The 25828-nt window shown below is 34.8% G+C and overlaps 2 protein-coding genes across 5 annotated transcripts in view; one reads left to right on the top strand and one right to left on the bottom strand.

Annotated features, from left to right (window-relative positions):
• The window catches only part of LOC111155166 (DNA topoisomerase II beta), a 60695-nt gene extending 37890 nt beyond the window's left edge, over positions 1-22805 (top strand). For both annotated transcript variants that reach the window (XM_022515243.1, XM_022515244.1), the window contains exons 21-36: positions 500-731; positions 2277-2411; positions 3174-3374; positions 4548-4743; positions 4890-4981; positions 7856-8011; positions 8161-8244; positions 9026-9220; positions 11445-11589; positions 11813-11974; positions 13402-13603; positions 14733-14812; positions 16588-16698; positions 19232-19354; positions 21334-21428; positions 22293-22805. In XM_022515243.1, coding sequence (XP_022370951.1) covers positions 500-731; positions 2277-2411; positions 3174-3374; positions 4548-4743; positions 4890-4981; positions 7856-8011; positions 8161-8244; positions 9026-9220; positions 11445-11589; positions 11813-11974; positions 13402-13603; positions 14733-14812; positions 16588-16698; positions 19232-19354; positions 21334-21428; positions 22293-22460 — 2377 coding nt within the window. In that variant the 3' untranslated portion in view covers positions 22461-22805. The remainder of the gene's footprint in view (positions 1-499; positions 732-2276; positions 2412-3173; positions 3375-4547; positions 4744-4889; positions 4982-7855; positions 8012-8160; positions 8245-9025; positions 9221-11444; positions 11590-11812; positions 11975-13401; positions 13604-14732; positions 14813-16587; positions 16699-19231; positions 19355-21333; positions 21429-22292) is intronic.
• Positions 22806-22863: 58 nt separating this feature from the next.
• LOC111155167 (retinoic acid receptor beta) overlaps positions 22864-25828 on the bottom strand; it is a 396013-nt gene continuing 393048 nt past the window's right edge. For 2 of the 3 annotated variants that reach the window (XM_022515245.1, XM_022515246.1), the window contains exon 8: positions 23350-24331. In XM_022515245.1, the coding sequence (XP_022370953.1) occupies positions 24135-24331 (197 nt within the window). In that variant the 3' untranslated portion in view covers positions 23350-24134. Of the gene's footprint in view, positions 24332-25828 lie in introns of all 3 variants that reach the window. The other variant, XM_022515247.1, reaches the window with a different exon arrangement.

Below are 25828 nucleotides of genomic sequence, written 5' to 3' on the forward strand. Positions count from 1 at the left end.
TCTACTTGAAGTATATTGGAATTAACGAAATGTTTAATAGAATTGTAAGTATGGAGAGATGATTGTGTACTCTGTTGAAGGTGAATGTTCCAAATTATTTGAGTGCAAATAGAATGAAGTTTGTTGATCACAGTGTTTGTGAATTATTGGTGAAACCAGTCCTAATTGAAGAATTTTTCTGATCCAACTTTACTTTTTAGTCTGAGGAATGGTTTTAGGGTTTAGTCAGAGAAAGAGGAAATCCATACAACATAATTTATCAATGCTAAGAAATTGGGTGGGCTAGTAAGTAAGTGTGTAAGTAAAATGGGGCTATTTTGTTCTGGCTTTCTGCCTGAGAGAAATATATTTGGTAATAAGCTTAGGTAAATTGTATTTTTAAGTATATATAATCAAAATTTTAAAAACATTTTTCTTAATTTTTGAAATGTAAAGTCTTTATGTATAAAGTTTTATTTCCTAAAATAGGACATTTTCCCATATTTCTTCCTTTCATTAGCTCTTTATCAAGACTGCTTTTTCCTGCTGTGGACGACAACCTGCTTAAATTCCTTTATGATGATAATCAACGCGTTGAGCCTGAGTGGTATATTCCTATAATTCCCATGGTTTTAATAAATGGTGCTGAGGGCATTGGTACTGGATGGGCTTGTAAACTACCCAACTATGATGCTAGGGAAATTGTGAACAATGTCAGACGAATGCTAGATGGCTTGGATCCTCATCCTATGGTAATTATTTAGAACTTACTGCTTATATTGTTTATTTAACAAATGATAATGTATGAACTACAAACTCCAGTCATTTTAGAAAAGTAATGGAACCATTTGCATTTTGGAACATATTGCAGAAAATAAAGACCTTTTTAGCGTGTAACTTGATATGTGCTTATAGTAAAAGATAGAAGCTTTAGAAAAAGCCTGGAGATGAGGATTATAAGGAGACGCTTTACTGAAAATTAAAAATACCTCATATTTCAGGTTTGTAGACATCTAAATTATATAGAGAATAGTGTTTTTACGACAAAATTACATGCAGCTTTGTTTTTGTTCTCAAACTAAGTCATATTAGAGTTGTAAGGAATCTTAAAAACACATTGTATTTATTTTCGTATATCCCCATATTTTTAAATTTTTTGCTTCTATATCATCCACTGTGCTTGTTTTTGTCCCAAATTACCTCCAAGAGAAACTTCTCGAAAAAGCGTCCTCCCTTCTGTGTGATTTAAAATCATCTGGAAATTTCCCTATATCATGATACACTTAAATTTTTGTATTACAAAAATGGTAGTGTTCATTGTAGAAAACATAAATAAGAGGAAAAAATACTTGATAAAACCAGCATGTGGAAACAAACTTCCTATTTTTATGTATTTCTCTCCAAGTTTTATTTCATTCTTGTATTTTAAAATAAAACACTGAGTATGATTTAAAAATCTTTCTCCTTAAATACTTTAAAGTACTTTAAAATATTTCTAATAGAAGCATAAAATGCTTTATGATTATAGTGTTTTAATTCTTTCAGATGTGTTTTAGAATATTAAGACAATTTATTTGGTCAGTACATGCTTTTCATATGTTCAGTGTATAGGTAGGTATATATATGTTTATAGATAAATATATATGTAGAATATTCAAAATATTCAAGCAGGCTATGGAAGAAGAGTAGTGGTATGGAAGGCAAATCATTGGAGAAAAGTTGGAAAGTTAGATTGGATCCTGACTGTGGAAGACTTTCAATATAACATCCAAGGAGTTTGATTTTAAAGGATTATTAATCTAGGGGAGAAGGAGGTATAGAGGCAATAGACTGAAAAAAAAATATTCCAAAAAGACTGGGAAAGATGAAGCTAAGGGTTTTTGTGTATGTGTGTGTGTGTTTTAAAGATTATAGATTTATTTATTTGAGAAAAAGAGTGAGAGTCGAGGGAGAGGGAGAAGCAGACTCCCCACTGAGCATGAAGCCCAAGGCTGGGGGGTGATATCCCAGGACTCTGAGATCATGATCTGAGCCAAAGGCAGACACTTAACAGACTGAGCCACCTAGGCATCTAAGCTAAGGTTTTGAGATTGGGAGATGCTAAGATTATATTAACAGAAGATATGAATTCAAGATTGAGTGATTATTGGGAGATGGACTATTAAGGTTGAGGAATTTAGTTTCAGTTATGTTAATTTGGTAGTAGTAGTAGACCATAGACTAAGGGGCATTCAAATATTGTACTGGCAGTTAGGAGAGAAGTCAGGGCCTTACGTTATTTTTATTTTTCTCTGCAGCTTCCAAACTACAAAAACTTTAAAGGAACCATCCAAGAGCTTGGTCAAAACCAGTATGCAGTCAGTGGTGAAATATTTGTGGTGGATAGAAACACAGTAGAGATTACAGAACTTCCAGTTAGAACTTGGACACAGGTTAGTAGAAGTATTTTAGCTGCCTCTCAGGAGGTCAGCGCAATGCTTTCTGGGACGAATATGATTCCATCATTGTTTGTCCTAAGTCTGTATAGTGTTTAAAAATTCCTATATACATTTTGACCATCCAGTTGAATTTGTGCTTTGAATATTCAAATAGTAATTTAGAAGTTTAATTTCTCTAAATGTTGAATTTTTTTTTTTTCTTTAAAGATTTTATTTATTTGACAGAGAGAGACCAAAAGTAGGCAGAGCAGCAGGCAGAGAGAGAGGGGGATGCATCCTCCCCGCTGAGCAGGGATCTCGATGCCAGGCTCAATCCCAGAACCCTGAGATCATGACCTGAGCCGAAGGCAGAGGCTCAACCAACTGAGCCACCCAGGCACCCCTAAATGTTGAATGTCTTAAGCTAGCTTGGAACCCTTATGAATATGGTCAATAAATTCATGTCCGTATCAGCTGTTACAGATCTTAAAGTATGCATGTCCTCTCTTGTCAGATGGAGTTGACAGTCATTCTCTTTATACTTTCAGCCTTTTCCTTGCCCTTTGGTGTATGAGCAAATCAGAACCATTACGTTGTGTATCTTTCACCATTGAGCTCCCCATATATTGTCCTCTATAGTGACTGGGCAGAAGATAGAGGGAGGTTTTTCTTTTTTCTGACCAGAGTTGGGAATATTTAAAAAATTGCATGACTTGGTAGTATGAGAACATCAATGTGTGTCAGGAAAATAATTATTTATTTTTAAATCTTTTATAGGTATACAAAGAACAGGTTTTAGAACCAATGCTCAATGGAACAGATAAAACACCAGCATTAATTTCTGATTATAAAGAATATCATACTGATACAACTGTGAAATTTGTGGTGAAAATGACTGAAGAGAAGCTTGCACAAGCAGAAGCTGCTGGATTGCACAAAGTTTTTAAACTTCAAACTACTCTTACTTGTAATTCCATGGTAACTGATTAGATTTTCTATTTTAATGTTTCTTCCATGCCATAAGTAGATTTTTTATAATTGGTTTCATGATGGTTGTGGCTGTAGTAAATCTGAATGGTTTTCCCCCTGATATTTACTGAAGGCTCTATAAAGGTGCATTCCCTTAGATTATTATCCACTACTGTTATCGACTACTCTTAATCCCAACTCTGCATTTGTAAATGGGCTTGAGCACATGGGATACACAAACTGACCAAAAGTTATTGGAGTGATTAGTGCAGGATTTTCATGTTTCTTAGGCCTATTTCTGGTAGCATTTTAATTGCGGAGTACTTCTCCCCATAATTCTAATCTGTTTTATTAAACTTGTATATTTGTGTTTGTATGTAATTGCTGAGAAAGGTAAAAGTGAACATGTATGATTACCCTCATTCCATTCCAAATTAGCTTTTAGGCATAAAGAAAAAACTCCAGTAGCACAGTGGCTGAGACAAACTGCCATCATCTGCTAAGAAAGACAGATAGAAAAAAGGAGAAAAAGGATAGAGAAGTAAAATTTTCCTCCAAATTGAGAAAGTTTGAATGAATTATAATTATAAACAGAGACAAATATACATCTATTGAGTATATAGGGGAGAGAGAACTTTAAATTTAATGTTTATAAACTTAGAATGTTTTTAGATTAAAAAAAAATTTCTTAGGTGGTTTTATAGCCATTTTGAATTAGAACCTTTTTTTTTTTAAAGCTTTTATTTATTTATTTGACAGAGAGATCACAAATAGGCAGAAAGGCAAGCAGAGGGAGAGGGGGGAAGCAGGCTCCCTGCTGAGCTGAGAGCCTGTTACGGGGCTCAGTCCCAGGACCCTGAGACCATGATCTGAGCCGAAGGCAGAGGCTTAACCCACTGAGCCACCCAGGTGCCCCTAGAACCTTTTTTTAAAGGACCTATTTTTATTTTCAAAATTGTTTTAAATATTTTCATAGTTTTGAGAATTTATCAGTTTCTTGGAGTTACCAAAAGAATATTTACCGAAATGTACTTAATTGTTTTGGTTCTGTTTAACAGCTTTTAGGGGTGGTATGTGTTCATTTAAGTGTGTTATAGTTATTTTAAATACTGTAGATGTCATACAGGTTAAAAGTACCAATACAGATTTATGTCATCTTCAAAAACTTTGTGTTTTCATTAGGTACTCTTTGATCATATGGGATGTCTCAAGAAGTATGAAACCGTGCAAGACATCTTGAAAGAATTCTTTGATTTACGATTAAGTTACTATGGTTTACGTAAGGAATGGCTTGTAGGAATGTTGGGAGCAGAGTCCACAAAGCTTAACAATCAAGCCCGTTTCATTTTAGAGAAGATACAAGGAAAAATTACTATAGGTAAGATGCAATCTTTAAAAAATTAAACATTAGTTAAAATGGAAAAAAAAAACTTTATTAATAGAAGACATTTTTATCAGTAGAATATAAACAAATACAAATTGAATCTCTTTTCTTGATCCTAACTTTATTTTTCCCTCACATAGAGAATAGGTCAAAGAAAGATTTGATTCAAATGTTAGTCCAGAGAGGTTATGAATCTGACCCAGTGAAAGCCTGGAAAGAAGCACAAGAAAAGGTAATCATTTGCAGAACAAGACATTCAGAGAAGCTTTTAAAAGCAAATTCCAAAACAAACAAAAAACCCAATCCCTAAATTTTAAATTTAGTACTGCTATAAAGGTGCCGAGTTGTCTGTTTAGAGACTGAAGTCTTCTGTTTATCCACAGAACAGATACAGTACAGGAATTTGCAGTGCACACCCACCACAAAGCACTTTGCCAGTGTGACTCAACCAGGGCCTGGAGAAATGACTCCAGGTGTGAGAAGGTAGCTCAGTCTTGTTGGCCTTTTTTCTGAGCCTGCCATTAAAGGGTGTTGTTTGTGGTGGTGGTTTTTGTGAGGTGCATGTGTACTATCTGGGAATGATACTGGGTAGCACATACATCATTTCACACTGGTCTTACTGTGGTGATAGTATGGTATCCAGTCACCATTCACTTGGTCTGGTTTTGGTTTATGCTGGGAAGACTAGAGACAAAATATTCAATATTATAGTGTTATTGAGCACCAAGTATGTGCTCTGCCCTGTGCTTAGATCTTTGACTAGAGAGTTAAACCCTGGAACTTCAGATTAAAAGTCTGATGTTTTATTAATTAAATTGTCCATTTCAGATCATAAAGGACTACTATTAATTCAGTGAATGGAATATTGAAACTTTGAGATTCTTCTCAAGAATTTCTTGCTATTGTGTATAATTAAAGAAAAATTTAAAAAGACAATACAACATTGTGATTGAGAACACAAATGTACAAAAGGAAGAAAATTATGGAGATGACTAATTTTTTACTTAATTAGAATGTTGTGTATATATCATACTGATAATGTTATCGTTAAAAAATACAGTTATGATTATATGACATAACTTAAACTGACACTTCAAACTTCCTTACATTTATGAATTCTCAACCCACAGTGTTTTCCATATTTTTTATCAACTACATTGACATGCTTTTTTTATATTATTTAGACTTTTTAAAATATTGGTCAGTAGAATGCCAGATATTAGAGCAAGTAAAATTAGAAGAAATTATATATTTAGCAATTACATATTAAGATAATAGGCTTATTTATTGTTTGGGGAAAATGGGGTGGGACAGGATGGGGAGTATTCAAAATTAAGATGATCCAAGCACTTTGCTTTTCTTTAAATGTATTTTACTGCATTTTTGAATCCCAAATTACGGTTTATACACTGCTTGCCCTTCTGTATGATTGTTGGTTTAAACTATATCTTAAAAAATATTAACTAGTAAGCTAGTTAATTTAATGCTTAGTTTTAAAAGGTAAAGGTGTATAGGGTTTGAGAATGCCCTTCCAGTGGAAGTAGACTTCATGGGTAAAACCTAGTGGTTGGTTTCAAAAATTTCATTGTCACCATCAAAAATTTCTCAGCATCTTGACCATGTGTTCACTTTGGGAGTTAAGGTAACAAAAGGAGCTGCTCTTATAAGAGTGTCCTATTGTGTAGATTTGGAGAAGAGAGAATTTATAAAGGAGATAATTATGAGATTAGAGTTTTTTTTTTTTTAAACATAATAGAATTCTGTCTGTGGAACTTAAAGTTTTTCTTGATTTCTGAAAATATCCTTAGTTATCTTCATGTTAACAATGATGATACACATATACTCATTGAGTGTTTGTTAATGATACTTTGGGTGTCCTCAAAATCTAGAGCAAATAGATTACTAAAGTGTGGATCTAAACAAGATTTTATGACACCTTAATAATATTTTAATAGTAGAGTAACAACTTAAATATTCCAAAGAAACACACTGTTTCATGAAGAATTTTTAAAAATGGTAGAAGTTATTAATTTGTTGTAAGTACTATTTGTCTAGGTACTTATTAATCATTGATCAACTCAGCAACAGCATTTCGTATTTGGCTATTGTTGCTTAATTGAATTCATAGTTTTGTTTATGTAATGAAGCATGTTGCTTTGCAATTTCTATTTTTATCCCTTCTAAAGTACACTAAACTTTACTTCATATATATACACATTATTTTACTGAAAATTTTAAACTAAACTGAAAACAATTTTTTTCTTTTTTGGTTACCAAAAGTGAACTTTTTTGTTTTGTGAAGTATCATGGTTAACTCAGTCATTTTTAATTATCTGAGTGCCTTAAATAATTTAAATGCAGTTTTATTTAATGGCTCTTGTTATTTTAAAAATCTTAGAGGTGATGTCACCTATAAGAACTTCTATTAAATTGACTGGATTTTGAAATTTAATACTAGCATAAGAGGATTTTTTATTGTGATCTTTTCAATGAAAAAGGCCTTATAAATATAATTTTAGAATACCCCTCATGATTCCTCCTCTAACTTACCAGCTATTAAATTCCTAATTGAACTTTCTGTATGTACATGAGTATTCTTGCTTTAGAGAATTTTTATTAAGAAATCATACTTAATGAGTGGCCGTACCTTACCATATTTATATTACAACTGTAAAACATTCTCCATAAGTGATACTTATTTTGGGTTTCAAATTGTTCATTTACTCACCAATATAAAAATCTGACAAGATGCAGTGATTAAACATTAGTTCTACTCTTTTAATTTCAAGATATGTGGTATCTTCTCATTTCATGACTTAGTGCCTGGGCAAAGCAGTTAATTTTTCATCAGATTCCTAGATAAATGGGGAGTGAATATACTCATTCCTTTTGAAGACCTACTATTATGTATTTTTAGAAAACTTTTTATAGGAAATCACTTTTTTATAGATCATCCTGCAGATAATCTAAAAAATCCCCAATCACCCTTAAGATAGAGTACTAAGAGTATAGCATTTATGGCATTTTTAACTCAGTATTCAGTAAAATTCAGCCATTGATTTGGTACTATACAGGACTTTAATATAAAGTTTGTTATTTTTTACAGGCGGCAGAAGAGGAAGAAACACAAAACCAGCATGATGATAGTTCCTCTGATTCAGGAACTCCTTCAGGCCCCGATTTTAATTATATTTTAAATATGTCTCTGTGGTCTCTTACTAAAGAAAAAGTTGAAGAACTGATTAAACAGAGAGATGCAAAAGTATGAACTTTTGTGGGTTAAATAATTTGAAACTATTTCAGTATTATCCATTTCTTTGTTTTTCTTTTTCCAAAAAGAAGTATTTTGATTTACCCTTTACGTATTATTAAGTTACTGAATGTTTAAATTATACTGCTTTCTTATTATAGGGGCGAGAGGTCAATGATCTTAAAAGAAAATCTCCTTCAGATCTTTGGAAAGAAGACTTAGCAGCATTTGTTGAAGAACTGGATGTAGGTTAAGTCTCCATTAAAGTATATATGGAAAAGTAATATTTATGAAACAAGAAGAAAATTCTTCTTTAATTATTTCAGTTTCTTTTAACTCTGTAAAGGTTAATGTGTTTATAGGCCAAGTTAGGATTAAACTTCTAGCTATATGAAGTTATAAAGAAATGTTCTGTCTGGAATAGATGAATGTAAAAAGCTATATGGAGTTGGAATTTAGAATAAATTGAATTCTATTACTTTCTATCAGTTAAGTTTTCCTGATTTCAGAATAGCTTATTGATTCAGTCTCTTCCCTCAAAGAGGTAAGAACAAAATATATATGATTGAATATTGGTACTTTGATTTTTACAGAGTAGAATGATAGTGTCTTTAGGTTTATAACAGAGAAATTTTAAGTTGTTTTTTTTTTTTACAATTTAGTTTTCTCCAGGTAGAATTCCATTTTTCTAAAAAGGTAGAGAAAGGTAGGAAATATAAACTTTTTCTAAAATTGCCCAATTTGTCATAGGATCTTAGAGTTAGAAGGGACCATATAGGTCTTTTTGTTACTACCCCCTTGTTTTACAAATGAGAAACTAGTTAGACAGCCTTGGGACTACAACCCAGATCTTTTAACTTAGAACTTTTTTAACGTTTATTTTAGATTAGATCAGTTGAAAGGAAAGGTTTATTCATTAATGAATGATAGTACTTTTAACTTCTTATGCAGTAGTGGGTCTCTTTTCTAATGAGTTGTTTTTGCATCCACCCTCTTCCCCTTGCCCCCTTTATGATTATATTTCAGAAAGTGGAAGCGCAAGAACGGGAGGATATTCTGGCTGGAATGGCAGGAAAAGCAATAAAAGGTAAAGTTGGCAAACCTAAGGTGAAGAAACTTCAATTGGAAGAGACAATGCCCTCACCTTATGGGAGAAGAATAGTTCCTGAAATTACTGCTATGAAGGCAGATGCCAGCAAAAAGTTGCTGAAGAAGAAAAAGGTATGACATATCTCTTGTTTTAGCTCATTGGTAGATTCCATCTTTACAATGATGTATATATGTATTTTAATTTTACTGTGTGCTTAAGTCATGCTTTGTTTCTAATATATTTCACTGTGATAAGAAATCATTTGTTCTCTGAGAACAATTGGTCCACAGAAAGAAAATGTAAGTCAAGAATCCACATATATGTAAAGAGTTAGTTGATTCTGTTTTTAAATGAGAGATAGAAATACTTTATTCAGCAGCATTCTACCTTACAATCATGGAACAGCATCCAAAAAAGTTTATCAGCTTAAAAATAAAACTTTAATTCTACATTATGACCAATTCGAGAAGTCTAATTAGCAGAAAAGGGTCCGTGTGGTTTTCAAAGGGATTTTTTTTTTTACTATTTATTTGTCATTACTGTTAGTTAAAAAAATTTACTAGGCACCTCTTATGTCATTGACATTGACTGGTGCTATTCATGATTTAGAAGTATGGGACTTACTTGCCCCCTAGCAGGTTGGGCAAGAGTTAGGCAGAAGAAGGAAACACTGAGAGGGCTGATCAGAGTGAGGAAAGAGGAGGCATGCTGGTCTGAAAGAGGCAGATTTTTCTAGGCAGTTTGATTTTAGAACTCAGGAGATATGTAGATATGTCCAATAGTCTAATTAGATCTCGGGAAACGAGCCTCAGAGTTGGAGAAGTTGGAGAGTTCTCTGAACTAATACTTGAAAGCATAGGAACATTGTGATACCAGAGAGATCACTCGCTTCCACTGTTGTGATAAACTGACATCTATACTATTTCCCTCTTACCAACTTCCTACCACACACAGGTTCCTCCTTAGGAAATGACTTCTTGTCAGTTGATGTCTGTTCTTAGCACTCTTCTCTTTACCTTACATAGTCTCAAGTAACCTCATCTATGCCATTTTTTCACTCACACTGATGACTCCTAAATCTATGTCCCTAAGCCATAACATTTTCAGGAGTCCCAGGGTAATAAAGCCACCTGAATGCCCAGTGCCCAAACTTCACATATCTGAAGCTGAGCCCATTATCCTGATTTCAAAACCTCTTCCCCCTCTGCCTGATCAGCCATCACTTAACAAGTCCAGAACCTGGGACTTTGTCATTTAATCAGTAACTAAATCCTGTTGATGCCTATGAAGCAATTCCAAAATCCACCCTCTTAATTTCGTCCCCAGTGATACTGTCTTAGAATTCCATAAGTTTTCTTTGATGAAGTGTTCCTCTTAATTAGTCTTCCTGTCTCTAGTGATTTTATCATGACTTCTACTTTTTTCCCACTTCATTCATCTCTGTCTAGTCTCTTATTACCCAAGTGATATTTCCAAAAATGAGTCTGATTATTGCACATATGCTTAAAAGTTTTCAGTGACTCCCCACTGACTACATCCAGATTCCGGTATTCAGTGATTTAGCAACTGCATGCCTCCTTATGTTTCTCTGTGGCTACTCTTCCCTCTTTTTCTTTCCTTGAATCCTAGCCGACTATTAGTAATTCCCTAAATACTATGTGGCCATCATGCCTCTGTGTTTTTTGCCTGGGAGGCTCTTTCTTCCTTCCCTTTCCTCACCTAGCAATCATACATGATTCTTTCAAAACCCAATTAGAAAGGCCCCTTCTCTGTGGAATCTTCTCTTAACCCTGCTCGGGGCAGAGTTGCTCATGTCTCCCCACGGGTTACTTTTATACCTCCCTCCATATTTGTTATTTGTATTGTAATGACTTGCCCTTGTGTCTTTCTCTGTCTTTTAGTAATCTGAGGGTAGGGAGACTTTGACTAATGCCTAGCAGTGCATGATATGCTTGCTTATTTTCCTTCAATAATCTGATGTTTTTCTAGTATGTAGAGGCCTGAACTATAGGAGCTTATTTTGCAGGTACACTTTGGTGTATTTTCCTATTGATGTGAAAGTCCCTTTGCTAATCAAAAGCTGCCTTCTTATTTTTTACATTTGCTTTTAAGTGGCTGTCATCTCATAGAGTGTATCAGAGTATTAGAGTGGTAAGTAGTATCATTTGCTGTAGATAAATAAAGTAAAACATGGTCTGATCAAAGTCCTGTTTGGACCTCAGTGAATCACATTTTATTGTTTTTTTTTAGTTATATAAAGAAATGACCTATGGCTGAATTATATCTCTAAAATGTATGGTGTTAATTTTTATTTTTACTTCTGGTTATTTATTTGCTTGTTTGTTTAATGTGTAGGGTGATCTTGATACCACAGCAGTAAAAGTAGAATTTGATGAAGAATTTAGTGGAACGCCGGTAGAGGGTACTGGAGAAGAGGCATTGATCTCGTCAGCTCCTGTAAATAAAGGTCCCAAACCCAAAAGGGAAAAAAAGGAACCTGGTGAGGAATTGGTATAAAGTTCTTTGTGAGAGAAAAATACATATGTACAGGGCATCACTAGGTTTTTTTTTTTTTCTCCTTAAACTATGTTTTTTCTTCTAATGGTTAATGTAATTTCTCAATTTTCATGGACATTTGTTATTTTATAACCTTTCATTAAGTTTTATTTTTACTAATGATATTTGTACAAGTATTGATACATATTTTATTGTCTTGTTTTTAGGTACCAGGGTGAGAAAAACACCTACATCGTCTGGTAAATCCAGTGCAAAGAAAGTGAAGAAACGGAATCCTTGGTCAGATGATGAATCCAAGTCAGAAAGTGACTTGGAAGAAACAGAACCTGTGGTTATTCCAAGAGATTCTTTGCTTAGGAGAGCAGCTGGTATTTTGATACATTTTATATTTATTCTATTGTATATTATAGTTTGACCAAGTTAATATTACTCATATAAGTTAGTATTAGTAGTATTATCGATGCTATTAAAGTACTAAATTGTTAGTATTTCAGAAGTTACAGTTCATGAAGACAAAATTGCTCTACAGAATAAGGTTTTTAGCAGAGTTAGACATAACTTGATTCACTTTCGAACAATTTTTCTTATTGATTTTTATTAGAATGTTTGGGTTATATTCCCTCCATAGTTTGAAGATGTTTGGTAAAAATGTACCTTGGTTAAACCAACAGTGATATTTCAATAGAAGTGCTTTGTAGTTTTGTTTGTTTCATTTTTTTTTTTTTTCCCATGAAAAATTTCCTCCTACTTTAGGAGTCTGATTCCATGCACTTCACATAAATTTATATAACTGCAGTGCTAGAATTAGGATAAAGATACCATTTTGTTCTATATTGTTAAGTACCCAGTTTTATCCTTTCTGAATATTCATTAATTAGAAGTCTGCAAGTACTTAAAAATTGAGTGTCCTGTTTTATCGATTTCTTCTCAAATTTTATTAAGTCCTAATTTACTTAAAATGAATGATACCATATTATGGTTATTTTACCTCTGGAAGATACTTTTTAGATTATATGTCAGGCCTTAAATTCTTTGGTTCTCTAATCACCAGTGATTGACTTTCTTTTCCTAATATGCATAGATAGTACAATGTAGGTGAATTAACATGAATAATTTAAGTTATGTGAAAATTAATTAAGTGCTTCAAAATTGTAATTAGGCCTTTTCATACATCTAAAATGAAGTATAAAATTACATAGCACCCAAATGTTTTAAAAATTTTATTCCATAATATATGCTAGAAATTATAAAAGTTATTTGCATTATATCAATGTGACTTCCCCATAGTTGGTACCATTTTATGGTTTATATTAAATTATTGTTTTAGTAATATGCTCAGGTCTTAACTTTATTCTCATTCTTCTGAAGAATTACTGTCATTTCATAGTGAAACCGAATACAAGATAGAAGTTTTTATGCAAGAGGTTAAGAGAAAGTTTAGCACTAAGACTAGTAAAATTGGTCTTTTATCATTGTAGAAATGGGAAATCTTAGTAATCACTTTTACAATGGCCTATATTCACCACTATTCCTGAGTTAATATTTAAGTATGACAAACAGCACCCTAATAATCTCATTTATGTTCTCCTACCATAGTCCAGGATGAATACAACATTACCAAAATAATTGAGGCCACAAAGTTTTTGGCCTCCCCCCTCCACCCCCCGAATGCTTGTCTTTTTCTTTCTTCTCTTGTGTTAGAGATAGCTGGGATATTTTTCAAATGATTATTCATAGTATGTCACGTGGATAAAGTTGGATTTGGGTTTAACCTTCACTTTTATTTTTCTCCTAGCGGAAAGGCCCAAGTACACATTTGATTTCTCAGAAGAAGAGGATGATGATGCTGATGATGATGATGATAATAATGATTTAGAGGAATTGAAAGTCAAAGCATCTCCTGTAACAAATGATGGGGAAGATGAATTTATTCCTTCAGATGGCCTAGATAAAGATGAATATACATTTTCACCAGGCAAATCAAAAGCTACTCCAGAGTAAGTAAGGAAGCAACTACTATTGAGTTATATGGTGCAGTTAGTTATTTAGACATCTATTAAAGATCTCCTGGTAAGCTGTGTCTAAGAATTTACCATCATTCGAGGTAAGGTCCTCCTCACAAAGGAAAAAATCTGGGTAATACTGCAGCTGTTTACTGAGCTGTTGCTATATCATAGTATGGACTGCCAGTTTTTTTCCTCATAAAGGGCTCTATAGAAAATATTTCAGGCTTTACAGGCCATATGGTCTCTATGTAGACTTAACTAAGTACTAAGTCTATGTACACTTAACTGTCTTTTATACACAACACACTACTCAGTGTTGCCATTTTAGCAAGAAAGGAGCCACAAATAATATGTAAATGAACAAGGGTAGCTGTGTTCCAGTAAAACTTTGTTTTTAAAAACAGACAGTAGGCCTATGGGACATAGCCCGACAACATGGTTTGGAGAAGTCACTAAAACTTTAGAACTGGGAGGTTTAATTTTTTTCCCTAACTTTGGCCTTGATTGATTTTTCATTTATTATTATTATTACTACTATTATTACTACTACTGCTATTTTGCCTCTAGAGAGCATTAAACGGTAATGTGTAGAATGTGAAGTTTGTGAGCTATTTCAAATTTTATTTATTTTTAATTTTTTATTATGTTCAGTTAGCCAACATATAGTACATCATAAGTTTTTGTTGTAGTGTTGTTTCTTCATTTTGCATATAATACCCAGTGCTCATCCCAACAGCTATTTCAGATTTTTAAAGGAAGTGCTTTATTATCTGTTTAAAGAAGTGTTTTATCATATGCAGTCTAGGATCAGAAATAGGATTACTGATGACTTTGACAGAGATTCAGACTGTCTCCTTAGCTTTTTGGCAATAATTTACTGATGTTGAATTCTGGAACAGTTCTGTTAATCATAAAATCTAATGTAGTGATATTTTGAATAACTAACTTTTGCTCAACTTCCATTCTCTTACATTAAATCATTGGCTTTTCTGGTGTCTCTCTGTGTGTATGTGTGCACATCTGTGCATATGAGACAGAAAAAAAGAGTTTGATTGCCCTGTCTTTAACAAAGAGAATTGTTTAAATTATATTGTGGTTGTTTAAATTTTCTTTCTGATAGAAAATCTTCACATGACAAAAAAAGTCAAGATTTTGGGAATCTCTTCTCATTTCCTTCATATTCTCAGAAGTCAGAAGATGGTATGCTCATTTGGTCTTTTCATTGGTTACTTACTATGTTACTGCTCTGGATTTTTCATGAGTAGAAATTTTTTTTGTACATTTCCCTCACCATAATAAGGTTTATTTACTTTTCCTGAGGTGAGTACCAATTACTTGGTCAGATAGGCAATATGGAACCATTTAGGTGAGCAAGTAGATGTGTGTATGAAGTGTATGGATGTGGGTATAATGTTTTAATAGAGAAAAAGAGAAAGAAATATTGGGACATGAAATTTGATTTTCATGGCAATACGAGTATATATGTGACAGTTTTTTAAAAACTACAAAGGGACTAATATTCAGATTTATAATATTAAACTGTAGTAACTAAAAGACAACCCTTCACTGAAGCTAATTTAATTGGGGTATATGCTTTCTATTCCCTATATTTTTGTGTGCGAAATTTTTTTTTTTAAAGATTTTATTAATTTATTTGACAGATCACAAGTAGGCAGAGAGGCAGGCAGAGAGAGAGGAGGAAGCAGGCTTCCCGCCGAGCAGAGAGCCCAATGCGGGACTCAATCCCAGGACCCTGGGATCATGACCTGAGCCAAAGGCAGAGGCTTTAATCCACTGAGCCACCCAGGCACCCTGTGTGTGAAATTTTTTTTTTTTTTTTAATTTTATTTATTTGACAGATCACAAGTAGGCAGAGAAGCAGGCAAAGAGGGGGAAGCAGGCTCCCCGCTGAGCAGAGAGCCTGATGCGGGGCTCGATTCCAGGACCTTGAGATCATGACTTGAGCCGAAGGCAGAGGCTTAACCCACTGAGCCACCCAGGTGCCCCGTGTGTGTGTGAAATTTTTAAGGTGTAAACAATCTATGTAGACTTAACTGTCTTGTACACACACACACACACACACACACACGCAGACAGACCTAGATCTCGTATATGTTCTGTGAATATAGATAGGCATTTTTGATATGTCAAAACATTTATATAAAACTATCACATCCAGGGTGCCTGGGTGGCTTAGTTGGTTGAGTGACTGTCTTTAGCTCAGGTCTTGATCCTGGAGTCTCAGAATTGAGTCCTGCATCGGGCGACCTGCTCTGTGGGTGTCTGCTTCTCCCTCTGACCTTCCCTCTATCATGCTCCCTCGCTCTCATTCTCTCTCTCTCAAATAAACAAGTAAAGTCTTAAAAAAAAAACCAAACAAACAAAAAAAAACCCTATCACATCCAAGTAGATATTTTGAGAGTCCCTGTTTTCATTTGACAGAGGGAGGGACAAAGGGAGTAATGGAGGAACTGCTTAGTTAATTGAGTGTAAAAGTAAACTGAAGGTAAGCCTACCTGCCTTTTAAATTGACCTTCAATGATTTAAAATTATTTTTAAAAGATGAAGTTAGTATTCTCAGATCTGAACATTATTACTGATCTTCCTGAAATGGTTAATAGTGTTAGATGTGTAGATATTAAAATAATCACAGTCAGAACTTTTTAGTATTCCATTTTAAAATAAATCCTTATTTTTGAGTTGGTCATTTATATTTTAAATGATGAGCATTTGGGACTATTAAGAATTTTTATTACTCTATGCATTTCTATATTGTTTTAAAATAGAGTTAATGTGAAATATGACATTGCTATTTTTTTGTTTTCAGCTGTTTATTATGGACTGTATGATCACAAAGTAGAAATTCATAAGATCAATTCTCTAGCTAAAGAGAACTCATCAGTAAAAAAAGTCAAAGTTTAACTATTAAGTGATCCTTATAGAATCTCTTTACCTAAAAACTTTGTAATTTTTAGATTCAGCTAAATTTGACAGTAATGAAGAAGATTCTGCCTCTGTATTTTCACCATCATTTGGTCTGAAACAAACAGATAAGGTTCCAAGTAAAACTGTAGCTGCTAAAAAGGGTATGTACTTATTTAATGTTGTTGAACATTGCATAAATGATATAAAGTTGCTATTAAAGGAAATTTAATATAATTTGAAACTGCACTTGGACTTCAGTAGAAAATAGTATAAATGCATGTAAGGAGAATTCCTCTTGTTTTCTAACCATATGGGGTAATTATTAAAATGTGTATAAGATCTCATTCTAAAGCTGTTGTAATTATAAAATAATCCCATACATTGGTACTGAAGATAACTTTCTAGTAAGGTCTCCTGTAGTTGTTAGGTTGTAAAATAGATTAAAATTTTGTCTTGCTAGTAGCCGGTGTTAATCTATGTAGGTCATATCTTAATACCTCATTTGGGATGATTGGTCAGTTCAGTTGAGGTTCTTTTTGTGTCCTGTAGCTTCATTCTTATCCACAACCTTAGGTTGTCCATAAATACAAGTTGATTTGACTTAATTAATGAATCTGTTATTAGTACCAAGGTACATACTCCTGGTATTTTTGAAGGAGGTTAGCATTAGTGCTTTGTGTTTAAAAAGGTAAGTGTTCCTTACACAGCAAGTAAATAAACATACAGTATGGACTAACTTTTCAGTACCTTAAAAATGTAAAACACATAGTACCATTGTAGACACAGACATGTATTAGATATATCAGAACAACAAAAATCGCGACTTAATTTTGATTGCACTAGGACCATGGTAAGAAATTAACTAATGAGCTACAGGAGCTTCTCTGGCCAACACATCAGGTACTCTGCCCATAGCACTTCAGTACACCAGGATCTATATTTCTTTGCATTAGGACTTTCTGTTACTATGTTGGAATGTTCATATTTTCCACCCCGGCCACCCTTTACCAGTGAGTGAGAAAAGCTGGTTTGCAAATACATTAGTGCTTTTGCCTCTCGGGTAGTCTAACTCTGGGATATGTGTTTTACAGTGACTCAGGGATTGCTTATGGTAACAGAGAAGCTCAGAGATAAGCCCTCAGAGGGATGACAGGTTTCTGTCTTCACATCTCATTTTTTAACTTTTTTTTCACTTCCCAAATAAGTACTTGTACTTGAGTCTCTGCTTTGCTTCTGGGGAACTCAAACTGAGACAGGCCCTACTTTCCCTTCATGCATCTTTTTTTTAAAATTGTCTTCATGTGAGCATTTTGTAACCACCCTGAAAACCTGGGAGCTCTATTACTTCTTTGAACATATCAACCTGTTTCCTTCATCAAGCTCCTCTACTTCTCTTTAACCTAATGAGTTAGAGAGGAGTATTAACTAAAAGGCTAGCGTACACCACCTGTCCTATTTGCTTATTTCACCAGTAGTTGAACTAGCCTTACGTCAGTTGCGTGGGTGATCCCTGTGTGAAATAGTTGAAGCCCTCAGTTTTCCTCTAGCCTCTTCTAAAACTACAGTTCCCACAAAATACCACTTCAAGAAGAGGATGCATTCCATCCCTCTGGGAGGTCATCTATATTAACTCCAAATTACATATATTACTGTACAAGTTAAATTCTGTAGCTCCAGTGGATTATAGCAAAAAGCTCATAGTACTCAGATATCTGACTTGAATTTGCATGGTAGAGTTTTAAGTGCTGCCTAACACTGCAAGCCTGCAAACTCTAATGAAGGAAAAAGGTGGTTTCTGGAACACACAGCTATATCAAGCCTATACTTGTGCTAGGAACTGCCTGCCATGTGGCTCTGGTGGTACATTTAGTCATAAGGACTTAGGGGGAAGCCACAAAATCTGTGGCTACCACTACCACTTGCTGTTCGAATGAGGGGCCTTGACCCTAGCATCTCAGATTGGGCTTGGGAATACATTTCCATATAATTAGCCTGTTTGTTTGTTTTAAATAGAAAAGTCTGGTTAATATAATCCTTTTTTTCTTCCCCCAAAGTAGGTTTTACTAATCGCACAAGTAAATACTGATTTATCACAGTTTTCTCATAGACTGTAAATCTGAAAAGAAGGTCTATTTTAAAAACAAAATTCATAAAAACGAAGCCCTTTGGGTTTATTTTGTACTTACCTGGAATCTTCATATTTTTTCCATATAAAAGTGCCATGTCTGGATTTCAGCTTTTGGGTGGAAGTGAATCAGCTTCTGTTCATGGTATTTAAGGGCCCTATAAAAATGTGTGTGTGTGTTTTCCTCTAAAACATTTTAGAAGTTAGGACTTAATATGATTATACTTGAGTTGTAATTAATGTCGAATATGTTACTTTTTTGTCATGACTATCCTATAGTTTTACTACTGCTTTTAAAAAGTTACTGCTTGGTTCACTATAATGGCGTTTGCTTAAAATAATCCCACTTGAAATATCAAAAGACAAATTTTTCATAATTAAATAAAACATTTTGTCATCTATGAGAAATTATTTGCCTTTACACTGGCACCAAGTGAAAGAAACCATTTTGTTATTTAAGGCGACTCAATTTCATAGCAGTAAGAAATTCCATTGTTACAGGATTCACTGAATGTGGTTTGTTGGTAAATATATTACATTGATTTATGAAATGGAAATTTGCTTACTAGGAAAACCATCTTCAGATACAACTGCTAAGCCCAAGAGAGCCCCTAAACAGAAGAAAGTAGAGCCTATCAACTCTGATTCAGATTCAGAATTTGGCATTCCAAAGAAGACTACACCCCTAAAAGGTAAGGATTATGTTATCCTGATTTATGCCACGTGGAAAAGAGTCTCTTCTACTCATTGAATTTAGAGGGACTGTGTACCTATTTTTTTTTTTTTAAGATTTATTTATTTGACAGAAATCACAAGTAGGCAGAGAGGCAGGCACAGAGAGAGGAGGAGGCAGGCTCCCTGCTGAGCAGAGACCGATGCGGGGCTCTATCCCAGGACCCTGGGGTCATGACCTGAGCCGAAGGCAGAGGCTTTAACCCACTGAGCCACCCAGGCACCCCCCCATTTTGTTTTAAATTGCTTTCCTCCTCAATAAGCAACGTGTCTAAGAATCAGTGCTGAATTAAAGTCCAGAGGAAGTCTAGTACTTTATTTTATAAATCAGGGAATTGAGAGTCAAAGAGGTTAAATAAACAACTTGCACAGCTAAGAATGGTTCAAAGAACCCCCACCCCAGGCTGACTGTGTCATTAAAGTCAGATGAGGGCTTCCATCCAACTAGAGAGTGACTCTCATTAGAGCTAGGACTTGGAGATGAGCTCTTTGCTCATCTAGGAAATGGAATTCCTATACTCAGGGACCTGTAAGGTCACCAGTATCAGTTTTCCCTGGTACCCCCTCTTTTTCTCCAGAATCTAGAAAGTCTTCAAAGGTGCTTTTTAAAATATATGTTTAAGGGGCACCTGGGTGGCTCAGTGGGTTAAGCCGCTGCTTTCAGCTCAGGTCATGATCTCAGGGTCCTGGGATCGAGTCCCACATCAGGCTCTCTGCTCCACAGGGAGCCTGTTTCCTCCCCTCTCTCTCTCTGCTTGCCTCTCTGTCCACTTGTGATCTCTCTCTGTCAAATAAATAAAATCTTAAAAAAAAAAAAATATATATATATATATATATATATATATATATATATATGTTTAAGACATAATTTTTTTTTTAAGGGTTGCTGCTCAACCTTCTATCCAATCGACAGATATTACCAGATATTAAAGTGGTGGTTGGGATAAGGAGATAAACAGACCTACATGGAAAGAAGGGAGAATAGGGGAAAAAAGAAACAGTGACTGAGGTGGTCATTATGTATGGTGTGCATGGTTGGAAACTTTGAGAGATTCACAAGTGCCATTTCATCGATTCATTTGATAAACATCCCAAGGTCGTTTAGGCTATCTTTACTAGTACAATCTGGTTAGTCATAGCTCTTAAGGAATTTTTTTAAAATTTAGAATTGCACTTTAGTTCCATTTTCTTTTTCAGTGGTATCTAGCATCATTGTAGGATGGAGACTATTTTGTTACCATTTGCATGTTACCTTTCCCCCTTCTTCCAATGAGAATAAGAGGTTAGGTAGATGGCAAAAAAAATAAAATAAAAATAACAGTAATAAGCTGTGTGTGGTACTTCGGAGTCTGAGAAGGAACATGGATTTGACCAATTATTACATGATTAATACTGGGGATTTATTCTAAGACTGTACATCTTAGAATAGTTGTTAGTAATGTGTGGTAAGTAAAATTTTGAGTACACATTCAAACATAAAATTTGTACTAATGTATTACTTTTTAGTAGTTCAGTTTATAATTTTAAAGGTACTAGTCTATGACAAATTAGAAACTAACTTTTTTTTAATTATTTTTTTTAAATCACAAGCTAAAAAGCACTCTTTGAAGACATTTTCTTTTCAGGCACAAGGACTACATCTTTAAAATGCCAGTATTTTCTCTTGTGTATCAGAGACTTGGTCATTAAAATTTGTCACCAGGACCTTCCCACTAGTTTTAAATGTATTTGTGAAATACTCTTTAGTCATATCATCCCAGAACTGAAATGATGCTGCCAAAACATTTTTACCTCGTTTATATTTAGAGAACAGGATTGCAGTACTGATTGGGGTACGCCAAAGAAGTGAAGTGTAATGTTGTGGCATGTATTTGTTATATTGCACTTAACCTTGGGAGGAAAAAAAACAAAACAGAACAAAACTTTATGTTATTTTAAGGTAAAGGCCGAGGGGCAAAGAAAAGGAAAGCATCTGGCTCTGAAAATGAAGGTGATTATAACCCTGGCAGGAAAACATCCAAAACAACAAGCAAGGTAATTAGGAGGACCTTTTAATGCATTGTTTTATGGTGATCTATAGCTGGCTTAGTTGGCTTATTACTGTAAATGTCTTTTAACAGCTTTAAACCTAGCCTGTCTGATACATAGGTTTTGTATATGGTTAAAGAATTATCCAAGTATAAAATCCATATAATCTGGACTATTTCTTGGATAAAAGTATGGCATAAATTAGCCTACTTACTTAAGAATCTGTTTCATCCAGTGAGCTGTAGAAGTTATATGCTACCTGTCTGAAATACTATTTTTCAGTCCAAATAAAGGCAATTTCTTTTTGACTAGGATTTACTTGGCCTAGTTTGATTTTTCTCTAACTTGAATTCATTTGACTATGGCTAATTTTCAGTCTTTTTAGGGTAACAGAAAAACCTCAAATATCCACCTTTTCTCTCTCTTCCTCTCAGAACTTAAAAATACAGACAGAGAGATTTTAGCTTTACGCTGCTCTCCACCTTGAATTTTCTCCACGCAGTCATCATCCATGCCTCTTGTCCATCTTGATGATGACTCCCTGATTTTTATACAGGGTGTACTCTGTATTGCACATAAGTCTTATTTTCCTTTCATGAATTGATAGGTACTTACAAATAATTTTTATTATCTCGACACTGCATATGCTTGGCAATACAGATGTTCAGAAAAAGTAGGAGACCACCAAGGTGGCTGATTATTAGATTTATTTTTATAAAGGGGAAAAAGGATAACTGGTTGTACACTTCGGTCAGCATTACAACTCTGATTTTAGTAACCTCATTATTTGCAATATTTTTCCAATGTAAGTGAAGTGTAAGGAATAATAATTCATTTTAACACTTTTTTTTTTTTTTTTAAACTGTCTAGAAACTGAAGAAAACCTCTTTTGATCAGGATTCAGATGTGGACATCTTCCCATCAGACTTCACTTCTGAACCACCTTCTCTGCCACGGACTGGTAGGGCTAGGAAAGAAGTAAAATATTTTGCAGAGTCTGATGAAGAAGAAGATGTTGATTTTGCAATGTTTAATTAAGTGCCCAAAGAGCACAGAAACATTTTTCAACAGATAAATTGTGTTTGTCCTTTTGTCTTTTCTGTCTCAGACTTTTGTACATCTGGCTTATTTTAATGTGATGATGTAATTGATGGTTTTTTATTATTGTGGTAGGCCTTTTAACATTTTGTTCTTACACATACAGTTTTATGCTCTTTTTTACTCATTGAAATGTCATGTACTGTCTGATTGGCTTGTAGACTTGTTATAGACTGCCGTGCATTAGCACAGATTTTAATTGTCATGGTTGCAGACTACAGACCTGCTTTTTGAAATGAAATTTAAACATTAAAAATGGAACTGTGTACTCTGTGTCTTTACTAAAGATGAAAGTGTAGTAAAAGCTCCCATACACTTTTAAAATAAATATATTTTATTCTTTGCCAGGAGACTCCATGGAAAAAGGTAAACAGTATATGAACATAGAAAGCATTGTTAAACAATCTCAATGTACAAACAGAGCCAGTGAAAGTACATCACAGACTTGCTAATATATCAAAAAAAAAAATTCCACTAGTGCTTAAATGAGAACTAAGAAGCTGACACTTGTATCTGTTAACCACTCTACCACAGCTTTCACTCTGCTTCATAGTGATCGAACAAGGTCAAAGGATGCAGATTCTCTGTCCATGCCTTTGGGAGTTCATATTAGCCTCTGGGCATCAAGGAGGCTAGAAAAACCCCTCCGTAGCAGGCAGGCATCTGAAAGGACACTGGAGTTACATGGTATGGGTGGTAGACCAGTCTGCTAATTATCCCATGAAATTTCCCTAATGGCTTGTGAATAGGTAAACAAAAAACTTATTAACACTGAAAAGTGTTTCTGCCTTGGAGGCTACCATTACTGTAAAAATGTATCTTTTTTAAAAAAAATTGTGTAGTTATGTCATTAAGTAATAAACCACTGTTAAAGTGACATTAACAATCGAACAAATGACATCTGATTAACTGAACTGGCAGTTACACTGATACAGAATTCTCTTCTGCTAGTGCAGTGAATTTGTATCTTTTTACTGGGCAACATGAAATAGAGGACGCAGTTTGAGAGCGTCAAAAAGAGCAAGGACAAGCTTCCATACTAACTAAATTAGAATTATCTCTAGCTTTATCTTGTCATACTGTACAACAGTCCCCTTTCCTTACCTTGATGTCCTGGTTGCTCTGTGAAAGCAAGACAGTTATTTTTTTTGAGCCTTTCTTAGTTGGACACGTATGGTAGTCTGTTTCACAACCTTGGTGTCTTGGTTATTCCGAGTATGCAAGGCAATAGGAAAGCACCAAACATACAGTATAGAAAGAACAGAGCCATACTTCTCTGTATGTACAAAGTCTTCAGAAACTTAACCGGGGTAAATCATTTTGACTGGGTCTTTGCCATGCAATCTTGAGTATTCAAAGAGGAAAATAGAAGCTTTTAACTAGTTTCTGGTTGCATGAAATGGCTGATTTTTAGAATTGAAAAAGTTTGTATTTCTAGGTAAGTTAGACAGTGAAGAGTATATATTGATACATATGAAAACTTCTTGGTCCTTCTTGAGTTTTAATATATTTTCAGTCCAAAAACTAAGCAGCAGTAAAAATGTTTTTTTTCCTTGCATTTTAAATCCTGGAACTGAAGGTACTGGGGAATGTTTGAAGTAGCTGCAAAGTGTCTTATTGCACCAGTGGTGACTGACTGACACCGCTGTTTTCCACTGAGCTGGGTGAGGTGCTGGGACTGTGCTCCACTGGGTTCCCACTTGAACTTGGGGTCAAGGGTTCATGTCCTTCAGAATTCTCCAGCATTTCCTGAATGAGAGGTGGCATTGATCCAGGAATTTCCATTTTCAAGGTAATTACACGTTCTGCACCTTTTAAAGAGAAATAATAAAATCCAGTAGAGATAGGGAGTTAAGCTGAGTAACTTGGGATCAACTTTCATCGACTTTAGAAACGGTGAAGACTATGCTACCAATGCTTCCCAGACGCTGCCCTGATTTTTTTTTTCCCTTTAAAGCCCTCATAATTTGAGTATTTTTATGTACAATGTGTTGGCATTAAGGTAGGTATCTTGGATATCTGCAGTTAAGGTAAGTATCTTGGGTGACCCATTCAAGGAAGTTCACTTCATCCAACTTAATGAAGCCTATATTGTTCATGTACTGACGGAAACACAGGTGGCACATATTGAGACCACATTTCCGGGTCAGACCGTGCCAGTTCGAGCAGACACGGCAAGAACGAGAACCCTGGCAGATCTCGGAGAGGCAGTCCTGATTTTACAACATTTAAATATTTTTTACTTCATCTCTGGGAAAACAACACAGATATGACGACTTGCTTAAACTTGATGATTCCATGCCTGAATCAGTTTCAGGAAAGGTTAGCAGGATATATTTATTTAACATACAAAGAGAAGCTCCTGATAAATGACCAGAAAGAGCATATCTTAAAATAAGACAGTTGTCGGGGCGCCTGGGTGGCTCAGCGGGTTAAAGCGTCTGCCTTCGGCTCAGGTCATGATCCCAGAGTCCTGGGATTGAGCCCCACATTGGGCTCTCTGCTCGGCAGGGAGCCTGCTTCCTCCTCCCTCTCTCTCTGCCTGCCTCTCTGCCTACTTGTGATCTCTGCCTGTCAAATAAATAAATAAAATCTTAAAAAAAAAAAAAGTTGTCAAGGATACCAGTTACCCATGAATGAAGGAAGTGACTTAAGTAATAAATGTGTGATTATCAAGTAGATGTAGCACTGCACTGTCTAGCACAGTAGGCACCAGCCACATGTGGCGTTTTAAATTTAAATTTGTTAAAATAAATACAATTAGGAAAAACTGCCTCAATTGTATTAGCCACTTTTTAAGTGCTCGAGAGCCACGTGTGGCTAGTGGCTACTTGTATTGGACATTGCAGATTATACAATATTTCCATAATCACAATAAATTCTATTAGCACTGATCTAGCTAGATATAGAGAATGACAGTATTAAGTTAAACAGCCTCATGGATTTTAAAGTCAAAGACCTCACAATTATAATGGCCAAGCACTGGTATCTGCTATTTGCAAATAGTCTTAATCCCATGCTAGGGATGAACTCAGAATGGCTCACTGAGAAAACCTCTTAGGAGATGCTTAGGAATTGAGACTCCTTGTCAAACAAGTTTACCGTGTTTTTAAGGCACTTTCTGAAATAGAGCATTTGTTCCTTGGCTCAGCCAAGTCTTCAGGGACAGAGCACACTTGGTATCAGGGATAGCTACGGAGTTTTCTCTCTGAAAAAAAGAAAAACTCCACTCTAGCACTCAACTGTCCTCTGGCTCTAGGCACTTCTGTAATTGCTCAAGTTGCCACACAAACTGAAAATCACTAAGC

This window comes from Enhydra lutris, unplaced genomic scaffold, assembly GCF_002288905.1.
Source record: "Enhydra lutris kenyoni isolate GAN:26980312 unplaced genomic scaffold, ASM228890v2 scaffoldscaffold39, whole genome shotgun sequence".
Classification (NCBI taxonomy): domain Eukaryota; kingdom Metazoa; phylum Chordata; class Mammalia; order Carnivora; family Mustelidae; genus Enhydra; species Enhydra lutris.